This window comes from Mirounga leonina, unplaced genomic scaffold, assembly GCF_011800145.1.
Source record: "Mirounga leonina isolate KUSES-001 unplaced genomic scaffold, KU_Mleo_1.0 Mir_200, whole genome shotgun sequence".
Taxonomy (NCBI): Eukaryota; Metazoa; Chordata; class Mammalia; order Carnivora; family Phocidae; genus Mirounga; species Mirounga leonina.
In genome coordinates, this window is record NW_023270503.1 from 7327140 (window position 1) to 7343993 (window position 16854).

The window sequence follows — 16854 nt, forward strand, 5'->3', positions numbered from 1 at the left end:
TGGACTCTGAAAAACAAACTGAGGGTTCTAGAGGGGAGGGGGGTGGGAAGATGGGTTAGCCTGGTGATGGGTATTAAAGAGGGCACATTCTGCATGGAGCACTGGGTGTTATGCACAAACAATGAATCATGGAACACTACATCAAAAACTAATGATGTAATGTATGGTGATTAACATAACAATAAAAAATTAAAAAAAAGAATCAAGGCATAAAGAAGAGGGCTTTACTGAAATTATATTAAGTTTACCTTGGCACATGCTTGGGATTGAAAAATTTCTATAAAAGACATTATCTAAACTCAATACCAAAAACCCCAAACAATCTGATTGAAAAATGGGCAGAGGACCTGAACAGACATTTTCCCAAAGATGTGTTGATGGCCAACAGGCTCATGAAAAGATGCTCAACATTACTCATCATCAGGGAAATGCAAATCAGAACTGCAATGACCTTACACCTGTCAGAATGGTTAGAATCAAAGACAAGAAAAAACAAGTACTGGCAAGGATGTGGGGAAAAAGTTACCCTCATGCACTGTTTGTGGGAATGTAATTTGGTGCAGCCACTGTGGAAAACAGTATGGACACGCCTCAAAAAATTAAAAATAGAAATACCATATGATCCAATAATTCTACTACTGGGTATTAACCCAAAGGAAATGAGAATACTAATTTAAAAAGATATTTGCACCCCTCCCCTGTGTTTACTGTAATATTATTTACAATAGTCAAAATATGGAAGCAATCTAAGAGTCCATCAATAGATAAACAGATAAGGAAGATGTGGTGTATATATATATACACACACACACAGAATATCACACAGCCATAAAAACAATGAGATCTTGCCATTTGCAACAACATGGATGAACCTAGAAGGTATTATGTGAAGTGAAATAAGTCAGACTGAGAAAGACAACCACCAATGATTTCACTCACATGTGGAATTTAAAAAACAACAAATAAATAAAAAAACAAAAAGCAGAATCGGACCTGTAAATACAGAGAAAAAACCCAAACTAGGTTGCCAGAGGGAAAGGGGGTAAGGGGAATGGGCAAAATGAGTAAAGGGGTGTGGGAGAAACAGGCTTCCAGTTATGGAAAGAAGTCATCATGGGAATAAAAGGGACAACGTAGGAAATACAGTCAATGATATTGTAACAGTGTAGTATGGTGACTGGCTATAGCTACAGTTGGTGAGCACAGTGTAATGTATAGAGTTGTTGAATCACTATGTTGTACTTAAAATTAATGTAACATTGTGTGTCAACTATACTCAAATTAAAAAAAAATCTAAGCTATAGTGTGAAGAAATATTATTTTTTATTGAATTTAGAAACGCAGGAGCATGACTAAGAATTTTGAGCCTTTATCCAGCAGAATCCAGGGAGAGACATGCTGTCAGACATCAAATTGTCATCATTGGAAAGACAGAATCAGAGACACCAGGCTTTTCTAAAGCAGATGACGTAATTCTCAAAACCATTCAACACTTTTCGATTGTTCTGATTACTAATTTGACTTCTCACATAGCTTGATACTAGAAAGGAAGTACCCTAGAGAGTAGATATGAGAATTCATTAGCATGGTATATTCCTTTGTGAAATTCACAAATTGACATTGTGGTTCATGTACTGTTTTATGTCTGATTCTGGCCCACAAAAGCCACTCTTGATTATCTGATCAACTCCAGATCCACTTATAAAAGAGTTTCTGGATCTGCCAGTTCAGAATTAGACTCCACTTGGTTAACCACCCAACCATCAGCAAGCTTTCCTATTTCATTCTGATTTTTTTTTTTAAAGCTACTCACTGTTTTGTTAAAAAGTCTATATTATATTGAGGTGATCTCTTCTTCCTTAGAATGTTTTAATACCTGCCCCAGTCACCAACATTCTACTTTCTTTCTCTATTAATGTGACTCATCTAGTACTTCACGTTAAGACAGCATTTGTCTTTTTGTGTCTTATTCACCTAGATAATATCTTCAAGGTCATCCATGCTGTAGGCATGTATTTCCTTCCTCTTTATGCTGAAGAGTATCCTATTACCTGGATACATGTATTCTTTCTTCCTTTTTTTAGAGAATCCCAAGCAGGCTCCACGCCTAGCACAGAGCCTGATGGGGGGCTCCATCTCATGACCCCAAGCTCACAACCTGAGCTGAAATCAAGAGTCGGATGCTTTAACTGACTGAGCTACCCAGGTGCCCCTGATACACGTTTTCTTTATTCATCCGTCCATGGACATTTGGGTTGTTTCCACCTTTAACTAACTGTGAATGCTGCTATGAGTGTTGGTGTACACTCAGTTATCTTTCTGAGAGATTTAAATAGTAAGAAAAATATTATGTATTTACACATGAGGCCACCATTCCCCTTGCTCCTCATTCCTTGGTGTATGCCCACATTACCATCTGGAATCACTTTCCTTCTGTCTGAAGGCCATTCTCTAGCATTTCCTGTAGTGCATATTTTTGGATATGCCCAAAGAAGTCTTAATTTCACTTTGGTTTTTAAAAGCTATATTTGCTGGGTGCAGGTTCTAGGTTGACAGCTATTTTTTTCTTTCAGTAAAAGAAGTTTTAAAGTTGTTGCTCCACTGTCTTCTTGCTTGCCCTGTTTCTGACAAGAAATCTGATATATCCTCATCTTTCTCCTCTGTTTTTTGTTTTTTTGGTTTTTTCTCTTTACTGCTGTGTTTAAGCCATCTGATCATTTTGCGCCTTGGTATGGTTTGCTTCATGTCTCTTGTGTTTGAGGTTTGTTGAGTTTCTTGGGTCTAAGAGTTTGCAGTTTTCATTGAATTTGGAAAAATTTCAGCCATTATTTTTTCAAATATTTTGCATTTCCCCCTTCTCTTCCCTCCTCTCGGGACTCCACGTGCCCGTGTATTGGGCTACTTGACGCTGGCTCATAGGGTCCTAGTATTTCGCTTTTTTTAGGGTGGTGACATCTTTCCCCCCTTTGCTCTGTGTGTTTTATTCGAGGTAGATTGATTGCTCTTTCTTCAAGTTTACTAATCTTTCTTCTGCAACGTCTAAACTGCTTTTAATCTCATGAAGTATATTAAAAAAAATCTCAGAAGCTGTGTTTTCCACCTCTATCCATAACATATGCCATATGCATAACAATTATTTTAATGATCTTGTCTTTTAATTCTATAATCTACATCAGTCCTGGATCATTTTGAATGACTGACTTTTCTTCTCATTATAAGTTAGAGTCTCTTGCTGTTTTGTAGGCCTGGTAATTTTGGATCCAATGTCACACATTCTGATTCTTATCTTTTGGGTGTTGGTGAGTTTGTATTCTTAGGAATAGTTTTGAGCTTTGTTCTGGGACACTGTTAGGTTACTTGGAAACAGTCTGATTCTTTTGGGTCATGTTTTTAGGATTTGTTGGGTGGGATTAGGGCAGTGTTTAGTCAAGGGCTAATTCCTCCCCATGACCAAGGCCAAGATTCCTGTCCGTACTCTACCCGGTATCCCATGAATCATGAGGTCTTCCAATGGCTGGTGGGAGCAGGGACTATCTGCAACCCTTTGTGAGTACTGGCCATTGTTGCCGCCTACCCTTTGGGGTGGTTCTTGCTCTAGCCTTGGGTAGTTTCCTCACACGCACATGCTGAGCAGTGCTCAGGCGAATACGTGCTGAGGACCCCCTGAAGCTATCTAGAGGTCCCTCTGTGCAGCTCGCTCTTCTCTGGCACTCTACTCTGCAAACTCTACCTGCCCAGGTGTTTCCCAGCTCAGCTCTCTTGTTTCTGTAAGGGAGTCCACTAAGCTCCACTGGGCTCCTCCACTCATGCCACAGACTAGAAAGTTTCTCAAGGAGGGAAACCAGCTGACTGTAGGGCTCACTTGTCTGTTTCTCTTATCTTGATGTGCAGTGACCGAAAACCATTATTTCATAGATTTTGTCCTTTTAGTTTTTTTTTTTTAACATATATCCTCTTTTTGTTCATTTTATAGATACACTGTATTCTACTGTGCACAAACACATTTATTAATCTCATCATATATTAGTGCATATCTTTTTCCAGTTTTTTGGCCATTACAATGTACAAAACTGTATCTTTGGATGTATGTGTGAATATATCATAGGATAAATCCTGAGTTGTGGAATTCCTAGATTAAGTGGTCTGGGCATTTAAAATTTTGATAGCTATTGCCAAACTATTCACTCAGAAGGACTGTATCTTATCAATAGTGTTTCCTTAAATTCGTGCAAACACTGGTTATCAACATCTTAAAGTTTGCCAAATTTACAGTTGAGAAATAATACTTCATTATTTTGATCTGAATAATACTGTGATTGTGTACTCTTTCAAGATTTGAAACAAAACAACTCAAGTCACCCACACCTGGGCTTTTGTTATGAGGTAACTCTTTGATCATTTTCTTCATTCCTCCTTTGGATACTGGCATATTTATGTCAATATTTCTTCTGGGGTCAATCTAGGAAATATATTTTTTAAGATTTATCTATTTATCTTAGAGAGAGAGAGAGACAGAGCACAGGAGCAGGAGGTGCAGAGGGACAGGGAGAGAGACAATCCCAAGCAGACTCCCTACTGAGTGTAGAGCCCAATGCGGGGCTTGATCCCAGGACCCTGAGATCACGACCTGAGTCAAAATTAAGAGTCAGATGCTTAACCAACTGAGCCACCCAGGCATCCCAGAAATATTTTTCTTAAATTCACCCATTTCATTAATATTTTGAAATTTATTTGCCTAATTTTTGTAAAAGGCTTTTTAAAAATTATTGCGATTTCCTCTCTATTTTGTGAAAAGAAGTATTTTAAAGTTTTGAAAAGTCAACCATGTCCCCTGCCTTCCCCTCTCCAACTTCCATACTTTACTTGCCCCACGGACATTATCTGAAGGCAAATAAGAGTCCTCACACACATCTTGCCTCAGATAAACAACTAGATTCACAGCATGTATAACTCGCCCTCCCCCACCACCCAAAAGCTCTGTCTTCCCTTTTCTAGACTATGTTCTTCCTCCCTCCCTCCTCACCTTTAAAATTGTAATCAAACCCATATAAGAGGTACGAAATGACCATGAACTACAAGGTAGACCAGTACCTGCTGTGAAAGACACGCATGTAGTAAAGTACCAACCCTGGATCACAGGGAGGTCCCCCCTAAAACCAAAAATCTCCACACCCTACCCTTGAAGCCGTAGTCACCTCAGCCACCTCACCCCCGCCCCAGCACAGGCAGGGGGCGCTCAGTGACGGTAGAGCTGGGACTGTAGCTACTGTCATGTTTTACTGCAGTCACAGCTATGGTAAGGTCCTCTGAATCCATCCTTTTCCTCCCCGGGGGGTCTGCCCCAGCCTGCCTCACCTTACGGACATGACAGGAAAAGAGGATGTTCATGTATTTGTCCTTCCGCTTCAGTTCGTTTGCAACGGGGACAAAAGTGCCTGAGGTCTGAGGTGTGTCTGGCTTCTGAAAAAAAAAAAAAGGAAACATGATGAAATGAGTCTGCTTAGCATTTTGGATGAAAAGGCAATTTTTCAGTGGCCTGGCTTTATAACCCTGCTCAGATAGTCTCACACACATACTTTTATCTCCCATCCCAGATGGTGGGCTGCTGCAGGGGTGTTATGCCACTAAAGGGTCTATAAAATTTTAAAATACGGAATGGGAGGGAAGATGAAATGTAGCTCTGGGAATAATTAATATAAAGGTGGTAATTAAAAATAGCTGCTGATTTATGCAAGGGAAGGTTCAAATGTTCAAAAATTAGGTTTGGAGTATGTCTACTACATATGGTGCAGAGTGACAAACAGCCCTTTGTAAAGCAAGGGAAACATCAAACATTGCACAGTGAGAAGCAACAAAATCTTTTAGTTTAGTATCGCCCACAGAAGTTTAGTTTCTGTACGTGTCTCATTCTTTCCACAAAGTTGTGGAGAAAAATTCTTCCTTTTCTTTGTAAAGGGAGCAGGAGTAGATTCCACTTAGTTCTCCCACACGTACCGAAGCAAGATAGTTGCCCTCCCAGGCTCTCTGGAGCCCAAGGTCAGCCCTTTGACCTTTCAGCATTTCCATGGCTGCAACCTTGGCCCTGACCTGGGGCAGGTCGGAAGCGGGCAGGCTCTTGATGAGCTGGGATGCTCTCCATCTGTAAGTGAATAAATGAATTGTATTAGGATTTAGAAACCCAATCCCATTCGTGACCCCAAGTAACTGGGCTGCCATTAAGCAGAATTTAAACCAAAGTACTTGCATGCTATCCTAAAAAAAGAAAGGTCTCTAAAATATACACAGAACTTGTTAAAATACACATAGTTTTTTAGACAAAGTTTTTTTAATCTTTTTTTTTTAAAGATTTTATTTATTTATTTGACAGAGAGAGACAGCGAGAGAGGGAGCACAAGCAGGGGGAGTGGGAGAGGGAGAAGCAGGCCTCCCGCTGAGCAGGGAGCCCGATGCGGGGACTCGATCCCAGGACCCTGGGATCATGACCTGAGCTGAAGGCAGACGCTTAATGACTGAGCCACCCAGGCGCCCCCAAAGATTTTTGTATAACTTGCTTTGTCATTTGTGTGTTTTGAAAACAACTAGAACTTCATGATACATGGGTTTTTCTCATAACATTTATAGTCAGGGCACAGAAAGTCCTTTTTTCATCCAACACTGAGGCACTCACTGAGCATTTCTAGGCACTTAACTAAACTCCAGATGCTGTTCTAGGCAGTGGAGGCCCAGCAGTGGACAAATGGATCTAGGTCCCTTCTGCTAGGTGCTTACCTTCTAGAAGCAGGGACAGACAACAAACCAACCAGTATGTGTGATGTGCTCAGTGCTATGGAGAAAATCAGGCAAGGAAAGGACAGGAGTGCGGTGGCAGGCAGGAACAGGGGGTGGGTGTTATTTATACAGGGAGGTCTGGGCGGGGGGGCACCACTGATCAGGATATAGGAGCAGAAACCTTCAGGAAGTGAGGGAGGTGCACAGATATTTGAGCAAGAGTGTCCTCGCCAGGAAGAGAGCAGAGCGGTGCACGGGCTCTAAAGTGTGCGCTTGCTGGGTGGGTTGGAGGACCAGGGAGGAGCCTGGTGGGGCTGCAACAGGAGGGGAGGGGCACAGGAGGAGAGGCCAGATGGGGACCCAGGGACAGATCTGCAGACCCAAAGAGTCCACTATAAGGACTCTGGCCTTTCCTCTGGATGAGACCAGACGCCACTGGGAGGTTGTGAACAAGGAAGGGACGTGACCTGACTCCTGATCTACAGGAGCTTTCCGATTGCCGAGTGGAGGAGACTGAAGCGGGGAGGAGGCTATTTCCGTGATGCATGCGGGAGAGGTCGGTGGCTGGGATTGGGTAGGGAGTGGTGAAGGCAGAGACAGGTGCTGGCCCTGGATGCGTTTTGAAGGACACGCCAGTAGATTTGCTGATGAATTAGACACGGGAGCTAGAGAACAAGGGGGAATGTAAAGATGACCCCAAGACTGTTGGGTCCAAGTAACTGAAAGCATACACTAAAAAGAATCTATTCCTGATGGAGAAAAGCAAGCACAGGGCTTTTATTCTGTGAGGGCCATCCTAGCCTTCCTTGCACTCATGTCCTCCTTTCTGCCACAGGAGCCTGAAGCAGGGGCTGGAAACAAACCCAGAACTTCTTTACAGCAGATGCACTCATCAAGGCCAGTGGTTCTCTAGTGATCTTCCACGGAGCACGAGGTGAGACACACCTAACATGGAGAGGTGGTGCTCTCTCCCCTCGGCACGCACCCAGAACGTGAGACTGCTTCCATCTAAGATTTTCCTGAGGTGTATTCTGGCTTAAGACGGTGACTTGAGCCTAAAGTTTTGTTTATCTCTCTGAAATTCCCACCGAAATAACCAAATAAATATACAAAGAAGGAAAAGCTCTGTAGCAGCCCTAGAGAACCGGAACAGTGTTGGTGAACTGCAAGACAGGAAGTCTTTCTTGGAGATTCGAAGTAGACTGGACCACGCCGCCGGAAGAGTGGCCACTTGGTGAAAGGAGAGGAACCCCTTTGGCAGAAATGGCCCGGAGAGTGCTTGGGCCCGAGGCAGCTGGGGCTGGTGGCAAGGATCTCTCCACACAAAGAATGCCTGCCCATGGTGAGATGGGGACCCCCGCTGTGGGGGAGAGCATCAGAAGTCAGAGGTAGCAGGATACAAAACCAACAGCTGTGGAAATAGGAAAGGCTCAGCAGGAGAAATTCTCCTCTCTGCTTTCTGTGGCCAACTGACACTGCAATGGGACAGGCTGTCCTAAGGTCATTCCAGAAGACGCTGGAAGAATGACAGGGTGGAAGCAGTTGGTGGTCACCGTCAAGGTGACTGGTGACAGGCACATACATCCCACAACACTGAGTGGCTTGGTGAGCAACTGCCCCAATTAGTCCTTGGGTCTCAAATTTTATTCCCTGGGAGTGGGGGAGGCAGTCTTTGCTGTCTGCTGGTCTGTTTTCAGCCCAGGTGCCCAGTCCGTCTGTCCCTTCTTTACTGCCCACCGTGGCCCAGGTCTGTACCTGACTGACTCCAGACTGCAGGGGCACACAGGGCATCTGGGACCTGACCTATATAACCACAGAGAGAGCCACACAGGCTTCTGACCCTGCTCAAGAAAACCACCATCTATAAACGCCTGTAGCCCCCAACACCATTTTTATGGCGGCATAAAAATCACCAGCCTCGACAACATGAAAAGGGGGACAAAGATGAACATGAGGAAGGCTCCCAGCCTTCCCAGAATGGAAAAGAATTACTGGGAAGAATAGGAGCGAGCTTAACCATGATTAACGTTGAGATTTTAGAAAAACCAAAAAAACCAAAAAAACAAAAGCCCACAATCACAGTGGAGTCCTTTAGTGCACTTCTCTCAGTAGTCCACAGATCAAAAAAGTGAAGAATAAATTAAGTAGGATACAGTGACTAAATCGGAGGTTGGTAAACCATAGTCTGTGCCAAGTTCAGCCCATGGCCTGGTTTTGTGCTGCTCACGAGCTAAGAAGTTTTTTACATGTTTGACAAAACCAGAGCAAAACAAAGCAAAGTATGTGACAAAGACCGTATGTAGCCCATAAAGCCTATGATATTTACTACCGGGCCCTTAACAGAAAAAGTTTGCCTTTGGATGAGATTAACACAACTGGCAGGATTCATTCAGAGTGCGTGTGCGCATGTGTGCATATGTGTGTATGCACACGTGCGTGCAAAGTCAGCAAGCGGAGCAGATGCATTATTTTCAAAATGCTCGTACACCTGAAGTCCTGAGAAGGCTGGACTGTCTTCCCATCTTCTTATCTGTCACCATATCCCTGGAACCCAGGCCAGTGCCCACGACACAGCTAGCCTTGCATGAGTATGTGCTGAATGAATAAACTGAATTTTGCAAAAATTCATCAATTCTAGGCCATCTATAAAACCATCAAAATCTAAAAAGAAGACTATACAGGCCACAGTGCAATACAAACAAAATCAATAATATCAATAATTCCTTGTGGCCATTAAAAGTACTACATGGAGGGGCGCCTGGGTGGCTCAGTAGGTTAAGTGTCTGCCTTCGGCTCAGGTCATGATCCCACGGTCCTGGGATTGAGCCCCACATCGGGCACCCTGCTCGGCAGGGGAGCCTGCTTCTCCCTCTCCCACTCCCTCTGCTTGTGTTCCTGCTCTCGTTGTGTCTCTGTCAAATAAATAAATAAAATCTTTAAAAAAAAAAAAGTACCACATGGATCTTTCCTTATTGCCATGGACAGGTCTCCAAAACATTTTCAAGTCATCCTATAAGCCTGCATGTGTAAAAAAGAGAGGAAGAAGAGCCCAAATGATATGTGACTGGTGACTGTGCATGCATACACATTCTTACTATGACCCAACATTTCTACAGTGTTTATTATGTGTCAGGTACAATCTGAAATGCTTTACATATATATTTACTCATAATCTTTCCAACAACCCTACGAGCAGGTACTACTGTTATGGCCCTTTTACAGATATGGTAACTGAGGCTCAAAGAGATTATCTAATGTGCCCAAGGTTAGACAACCAGGCAGCAGCAGAGAGAATATAAACCCAGGCTCCAGGATCTGTGTTCTTAACCACTATATCATGCTGTCTCTTACATGTGGGCGTGTGCTTGAAAATGCACAGACACAGACATAGAAGCATACAAACTGTTAATGAGTGATTATCTCAGGGCAAGGAAATAAAACGGGGGAGACAAGAGGAGGTGTGGAGGATTTCAATTTTATATCTCATATATTTCTATATTATTTCACTTTACAAAAAACCATAATAAGCATGTGTATTCATGCATACCTTAATTACTTTTTAAATTAAGTCAAAATTCAGGTTACAGATGATAACATTCATGAAAAACACTTACCTGTGCATTAAAAAAGCCTGCCAGGATTTACAATGAATATTTATAGTATTAGATCTGAAAACTGAGGTAATTTTGCTTTCAATAATTCCTTACTGAGCTTTTCTTTTTATGAGATATCGTTTCTTTTGTTTTTACAAAAAGCAAATGGGGTATATATTAAAGAATTTTCTTCCTATGCATTTTTATTTATCTTTTGATATCTACCACCAATTATACAGAGCTAACTCTAAAGGAAGATAAAATCTGATTTAGCACAGAATTATAAATTAGTTCTTTTGCATTCGGTATGCCAATTATTTCATAGTGTTCTTTGTGGAATACCACACTGCCAAATGGCCACATTTGAGAACTGTTAGCTTTGTTTATGTGACTGGATGGCTGTGTCTAAGACACAGCTAAATGTATCTGGTGCACACCAGCAACAAACAAGCACAAATAATGAGGGATAAGGGGCTGTGAATAACTACAAACTCAGATTCAAGTTAGTTTATAAAAAATGAGATCAGCTGGAAAGATACCAGATTTTACATGGGTGTTTATTTATTTATGTTAAAAAAAAAAGCCTGCTCTAAAACAATTGTTTTCCCTCTCACACTTTAAAATCATCTGGGGGGCGCCTGGGTGGCACAGTCGGTTAAGCATCCAACTCTTGGTTTCGGCTTCAGGTCGTGATCTAGGGGTCATGAGATTGAGCCCTGTGCGGGGCTTTGCCCTCAGTGTGGAGTCTGCTTGAGAATCTCTCCCTCTCCCTCTGCCCCTCCTGCTTGTGCTGTCTCTCTCTCTCAAATAAATAAAGCTTAAAAAAAAAAATCACCTGGGAAACTTTAGAAAGGACTTTTGTTTGGGCCCCACTCCCGGGTTCCGTTAAACAGGACTTTCCGGAGGCAGGACGTGGGCGTTGGTATGTCTCATAAACTCTTTGGTAGGTTTCATAACCAGGATAGAGAAGTGCTGCCCTGAAAGGATTAACACACTTTCCAGTTTCAGTTACGTGTGGTGATTTTAATATGTAGTTATTATTTGCTAATAAAAGAGACGGCAGGCTAACAGCTTGTCCTAACCGTGGCGTGATTCGGGCTTTGTGGCGCACTGTTGTCCGCCGCCACAGGAAGAGTAAATGCACGGTCCCATGTGTTAATAAATAAAGTCCCACTGTTCTGAGACATAAACAGATGGCCCTTGAGAGTGAAATCTACAGACCTGAAGACCTGAGGTAAAAGTCGTAGTGGCAAACAGCTGAGCCAATGTCACCGCCTCAGATCTGGGGCTTTATACATTACGTGTGCTCCCATAAACAGATGCGGCTCATGCCAACAGGCTCTTCCTTACCTATTAAAAATGGCCTGTACGGCCTCCTCGAAACGGCAGAGAACTTTAGGTGGGGTTGGCCACTTCACGTGCTTGCCGTAGTCCTTCATGGTCTCGATGCCGTGGAAGCGTCTGGCAACCTCATGAATGTACGATTTCACTTTGTAATGCCGGTAATATCTGATAATTGTCAGAGCTGCCTTGGTTCTCTTGTAGCGCATGCGGGCCAGCGTGCCTCGCCACACCTTCACAATAGAGAGAAAGAAAAGAACAAGTGTTGCTGGCTGAGTCAGTGGCATATGACTTTGCAATTGTATAAGATCCTCTGCTTAGAAACTACCAAGGGGGTGGCGGGGGGAGGAGAGTGGGGGAACTGCGCGCTGTCCACAAAATCAGGCAGAGACAAAGCACGTTGATTCTGCCTGCCACCAACAGATGGCGCCAAGAGTCACGCTGTCATTCGCCTCAGCGGTTGGGCTGTTCTGGTGTGCACGGGGCTGTGTGCTGACTCGGAAGCAGAGTCCTGTTTTAACTGTATGGTCATGAAGAGAAGAAAGCCAAAATGCACATGTCTCTGCAGAAATATCTGAAGGATGTGGAAAGAAAGCAAGATGAGGCAGAACCAAGAGCCATCAACATCTACAGTTCTCGAATGAAACCTGGCTTTACACAGATTACACCACTGGTCACTACTGCACCGTCACGTTGGATTCACAAACGGACTTATACACAGCCTGTGCAGCCCCTCTCCCCAGGAGCTAGGTAAATTTCCCCCAAACTTAGATGTAATCCTGGGGAAAGGGAAAAACAGATGACTGATAGCATATGAATCTTTGTTTACATTTTTTCAGTGCTTAGAAATCAGTCAGACAATATATAAACGTCTCTGTGCATGGTAAAGTCAGAGATACTTACTTCTACTTTTCCTTCGGGATCCTTTGCCCAGATTCCTGTACTTCTCAATCTCTCAAGTAAAAAGAAATTTGGTATAATCTTCACTTCATTCTTGGATCTTCCCCTGTACGTGTCCTCCACCCCCACAACTTACTCTTACTTCTACAATATTTCCAGCATAAACCCCTTTCTGTTCCTTTCTGCTACTAAAATCTCCAAGACCCCAAACTACTCGCACTGCTTTCTTCAACAAACTCCTTGGATGCACCACCGTCGTGTTCCAGTTGATATTACTGCGGCTACTTAGATAACCAGTCCAATTCTCAGGTTGTTGGTATTCAGCTCCCTCCCTGTCTTTGGCCTCCCGAGACCGAGATTTTCCACCTCTAGTTCAAAGCCCACAGTATGGGGGCTCCAGACTCCCTCAGGTTTCTTGTATTTCCTCTTAAATCTCCACCTGTGTCACCAATTTCTCAGAAAAACTGGTACAATGCCTCTTTTATCCCGTCATTTTAGGGTTTCTTTAAGCAGACTCCTAAACTGGCATCACGGGCTTGTGATGTGCTCCTTTTTTCAACCTGCTGCACCACAAGGATAGATCTGTTTGCATGGGACACATGAAGAGGTCACCAAGGGACCGCAAAGGGGAACTAATGAGTCAAGGAAAACCTTGATATGTAAGGGAAATGTGTGACATGTGAGCAGTTTGCAATGGGAACCTAGTGCTCACATATAAACAGAATATATAAAGACCGTGAGGCAATGAAAACTTGTTTCTGCATGTGGCATCCATACAGCAACCCTTTTTAGCCAAAATGGCTCTCTTCCCCGTCGCCAAATCCATCATGCAGATGGCTCTGTTACGCCTCCACCCAAGTGTTAAAATAAAGGTCCCTTCTTTAGCATCTTGAAAAAACCCAAAGAATACAATTACAGGGTGAAAGTCTGTGATTCAATTTCTTAAACAAAACAGATTTGTAAAGTTTCATACTGTTTGTTTTCTTTTTTTTTTGAAGAGAAAGGAAATTAAGACTCCCTGGAGCCATACCTGTATAGAAAATCAATTCTTAATTTTCAAGGAGTGTTCACAGAATTTCTCATTAAAATGTTTTTGGTTTAATTCTTCAGTAATTTTGGGGGAAAAAAGCATTTCATAAGTAAGGGCTTCTAAAGGAGCAGGTTTTTATGTTTAAGATTTCTTTTTTTTTTTTTTTTTAAGATTTATTCATTTATTTGAGAGAGAGTATGTGCATGCATGCATGACCTGAGCTGAAATCAAGAGTTGGACGCTTAACTGACTGAGCCACCCAGGCGCCCCTGTATGGGCAGATTTTTTTTTTTGCCTCAGTCACGTGTCCAAGTGTTCCAGAAACTTTTTGTTTTAAAGATTTACCTATCTGAGAGAGAGAGAGCATGCACAAGTACACAAGAGCGGGAGGGAGAGGGAGAGGGAGAATCTCAAGCAGACTCTGAGTGCAGAGCCAGTGTGGGGCTTGATCTCATGACCCTGAGATCATAACCTGAGCCAAAATCAAGAGTTGGACACTTAACCGACTAAACCACTCAAACACCCCTGGAAACTCTTTAATGAATGCGAGCCATTCTTTCTCAGCCTACTAACTGCCCCCAAACAGTGTTGGACTGGGTATTTTATTCTTCCATCTATCATAGGGACTAGATGTCCATTATGTATATGCTTTATCTGGTCTCTCCATTGCTCAAGAGGAATGAAAAGAGAGCTGGGGCTTTAGGTGGCTGCTATCAAGCTCCCTCCTTAATAGGTATCTTACAGTCTTCTGGTTTGGTTGAGGACAGATATTTTTTCCATGTCTTGAGGAGCTTTTTCTTGATTCGGCTCTAATATTATTCCTAGCAGATGCTTCCCCTATTTCTTGCCCACTTATTGACATATCAGAGGCAGGAAAGATGGTAAGCCTTCTTGACTCTTCTTGCCTGAGGGAAAATGTCTTCTTGATGGAAGAAAGGGTTCCCAGGAGAGGTGTGGGCTCTTCCAGGCCTTCCCCCGGACATATCTTTATACTTGATGCCAACACCATCAAAAGCAATGAGACGTCTCAGAATTCCCTCCTTGTACGTCTCCATGTTCCATTCTTTTCTTTGAAGGCTATATTGATTTTTTTAGCACCTTTGTTCAATTTGGTCCAATTTTTCTTTTTCTGGGTGACACTTCTCAGTTTATGGTATGAAGTTGCGATTTTTCTTTTTTTTGGTTTCAGGGTTCATGGGTTCTTTGTCATTTTTACATTTTTGTTAACTTCAGCAAATTTGGGGGAAAGGAATTTCTGTGAGCTTGCAGTTACATTATCAGCTTTGTCAGATATCCCTTAGGCTTTAATTTTTTAACATCAGAGAAAAAGTAGCATTGAAAAACTACAGAGGAAAATGCATGCAAAAAATTATTCATGTATTTTTTCCTTATAATCTAAGCATATTTGGTTTAAACAGATATGCTCCCATGAGTTGGTGAGTCTGTGTAGGGGAGGATTGTTGTTGATTTTTCCACCAAGGGTCTGCAGGTTGGAATTTAAGGTATAAGACTGATTTTTCCACTTCCCTCTTTGTTTAAAGCAGCTTAAACTGTTGGTTTTTTCAAGAGTCATATAAAGCGTCTGTCTGTGGAGGACTTTGCCTGATGATGGGATGTCAGAAAACAGAGAATTAAATGTTATATTCAATAGCAAAATAAAACAATATTTTAATATTAACATTAAAGAGGAACCAACCAGGGCGCCTGGGTGGCTCAGTCGTTAAAGTGTCTGCCTTCGGCTCAGGTCATGATCCCAGGGTCCTGGGATAGAGCCCCGCATCGGGCTCCCTGCTCAGCGGGAAGCCTGCTTCTCCCTCTCCCACTCCCCCTGCTTGTGTTCTTGCTCTCGCTATCTCTCTCTCTGTCAGTCAGTCAGTCAATCAATCAATCAATCAATCAATAAATGAGAGGAACCAACCAGATATTATGTTTTAGGATATGACGCAAGAGAGTGGATGCTGAAGACTGAAGGCAACACAATGAGATCTGGGAGGGAAAGTTAAGCAGGAGCCATAAAGCAGAGGGTAGACTGACAGAGGAAAGGGCCTGCAAGTCGTTTCTTAGGAAGAAGAAAGAACGGAGGCCAACAGAGAGGCTGACTCAGAGGGAACAGCCGAGCTACAAAAAGAGACCATCAGAGAGCAGTGTGCACACCCTTCCTGTTGAGTGAGTCCGATTTCTCTCTTGTGTACCTTTACCCCTGTAGTCAGTTCTGCCAGTACAGTGGCCAGAGTGATCCTTTTAAGGCCAAAATCAGCTCACGTTACTTCTCTGCTTCAAACTTTGCCACCGCTCTCATCTCCCTAAGTAAAGCCAGAACCCCCACACTAACCTACAAAGGCCCACGTTCTCTGGGGCAGTCACCTCCCCTGCTCACTCCAGCTACCTTCTGGACTCCAGGCTGCTCCCTCTGCCTGGAATGATCTCCCGCCGGGTAGATATCACATGGCCAACTTCTTCACTCTCTCTCTGCGTCCTTGCTCAGTGGTCCCCTTCCCAATGAGACTGGCCCTGACCATCCCCTTTAAAATTCAACTTGTTTCCATCTTCCCCACCTGGCACTCTCCGTGCTCCTTGCCATGCTCTAGCTTTATTCCTGCCTCTAGCACTTGATACTACAACGCAGCATGTAACTCACACGCTACTGCATTGTTTATGCTCTCCTCTGGCGGCATTTCAGCTCCAGCAGGCCAAGGGCTCTTTGTCTCTTTTACTCACTGATGAAACTCCACCATCTAGAACAATGCCAAGGACATAGCAGCCACTTGAACGTATCTGCTGAATGAATGAACGTTTTCACCTTCATCTTCCAAGCCCGATACTGAATCTTTCATTTTGGCTGTCATGTTTTCCATTTTCAAGACTCATCCTTGTTCTCCAAATTCCATTCCTTTCCTTTCCCTTTCCCTATCCCTTTGCCTTTCCTTCCTTCCTTCGATTTTATTTATTTATTTGAGAAAGAGAGAGCATGAGTAGGGAGGGCAGAGGGATCAGCAGAAGGAGTGGGAGAGGGAGAAGCAGACTCCCCGCTGAGCATGGAGCCCAATGCAGGACTTGATCCCAGGACCCCGAGATCATGACCTGAGCTGAAGTCAGATGCTTTATTGACTAAGCCACCCAGGCACCCCCAAATATTTCTTTTAAAAGCACACTGCTCAGACGCCTGGGTGGCTCAGTCGTTAGGCGTCTGCCTTCGGCTCAGGTCACGATCCCAGGATCCTG

At 43.2% G+C, this 16854-nt stretch overlaps 1 protein-coding gene across 1 annotated transcript in view; it reads right to left on the reverse strand.

Annotated features, from left to right (window-relative positions):
* The window catches only part of MYO1D (myosin ID), a 358238-nt gene that overhangs the window by 136888 nt on the left and 204496 nt on the right, over window positions 1-16854 (reverse strand). Inside the window, exons 17-19 of the mRNA XM_035027808.1 lie at window positions 11712-11935; window positions 5995-6139; window positions 5356-5460 (exon numbers count right to left, since the gene is read on the reverse strand). Of these exons, the coding sequence (XP_034883699.1) occupies window positions 5356-5460; window positions 5995-6139; window positions 11712-11935 (474 nt within the window). The remainder of the gene's footprint in view (window positions 1-5355; window positions 5461-5994; window positions 6140-11711; window positions 11936-16854) is intronic.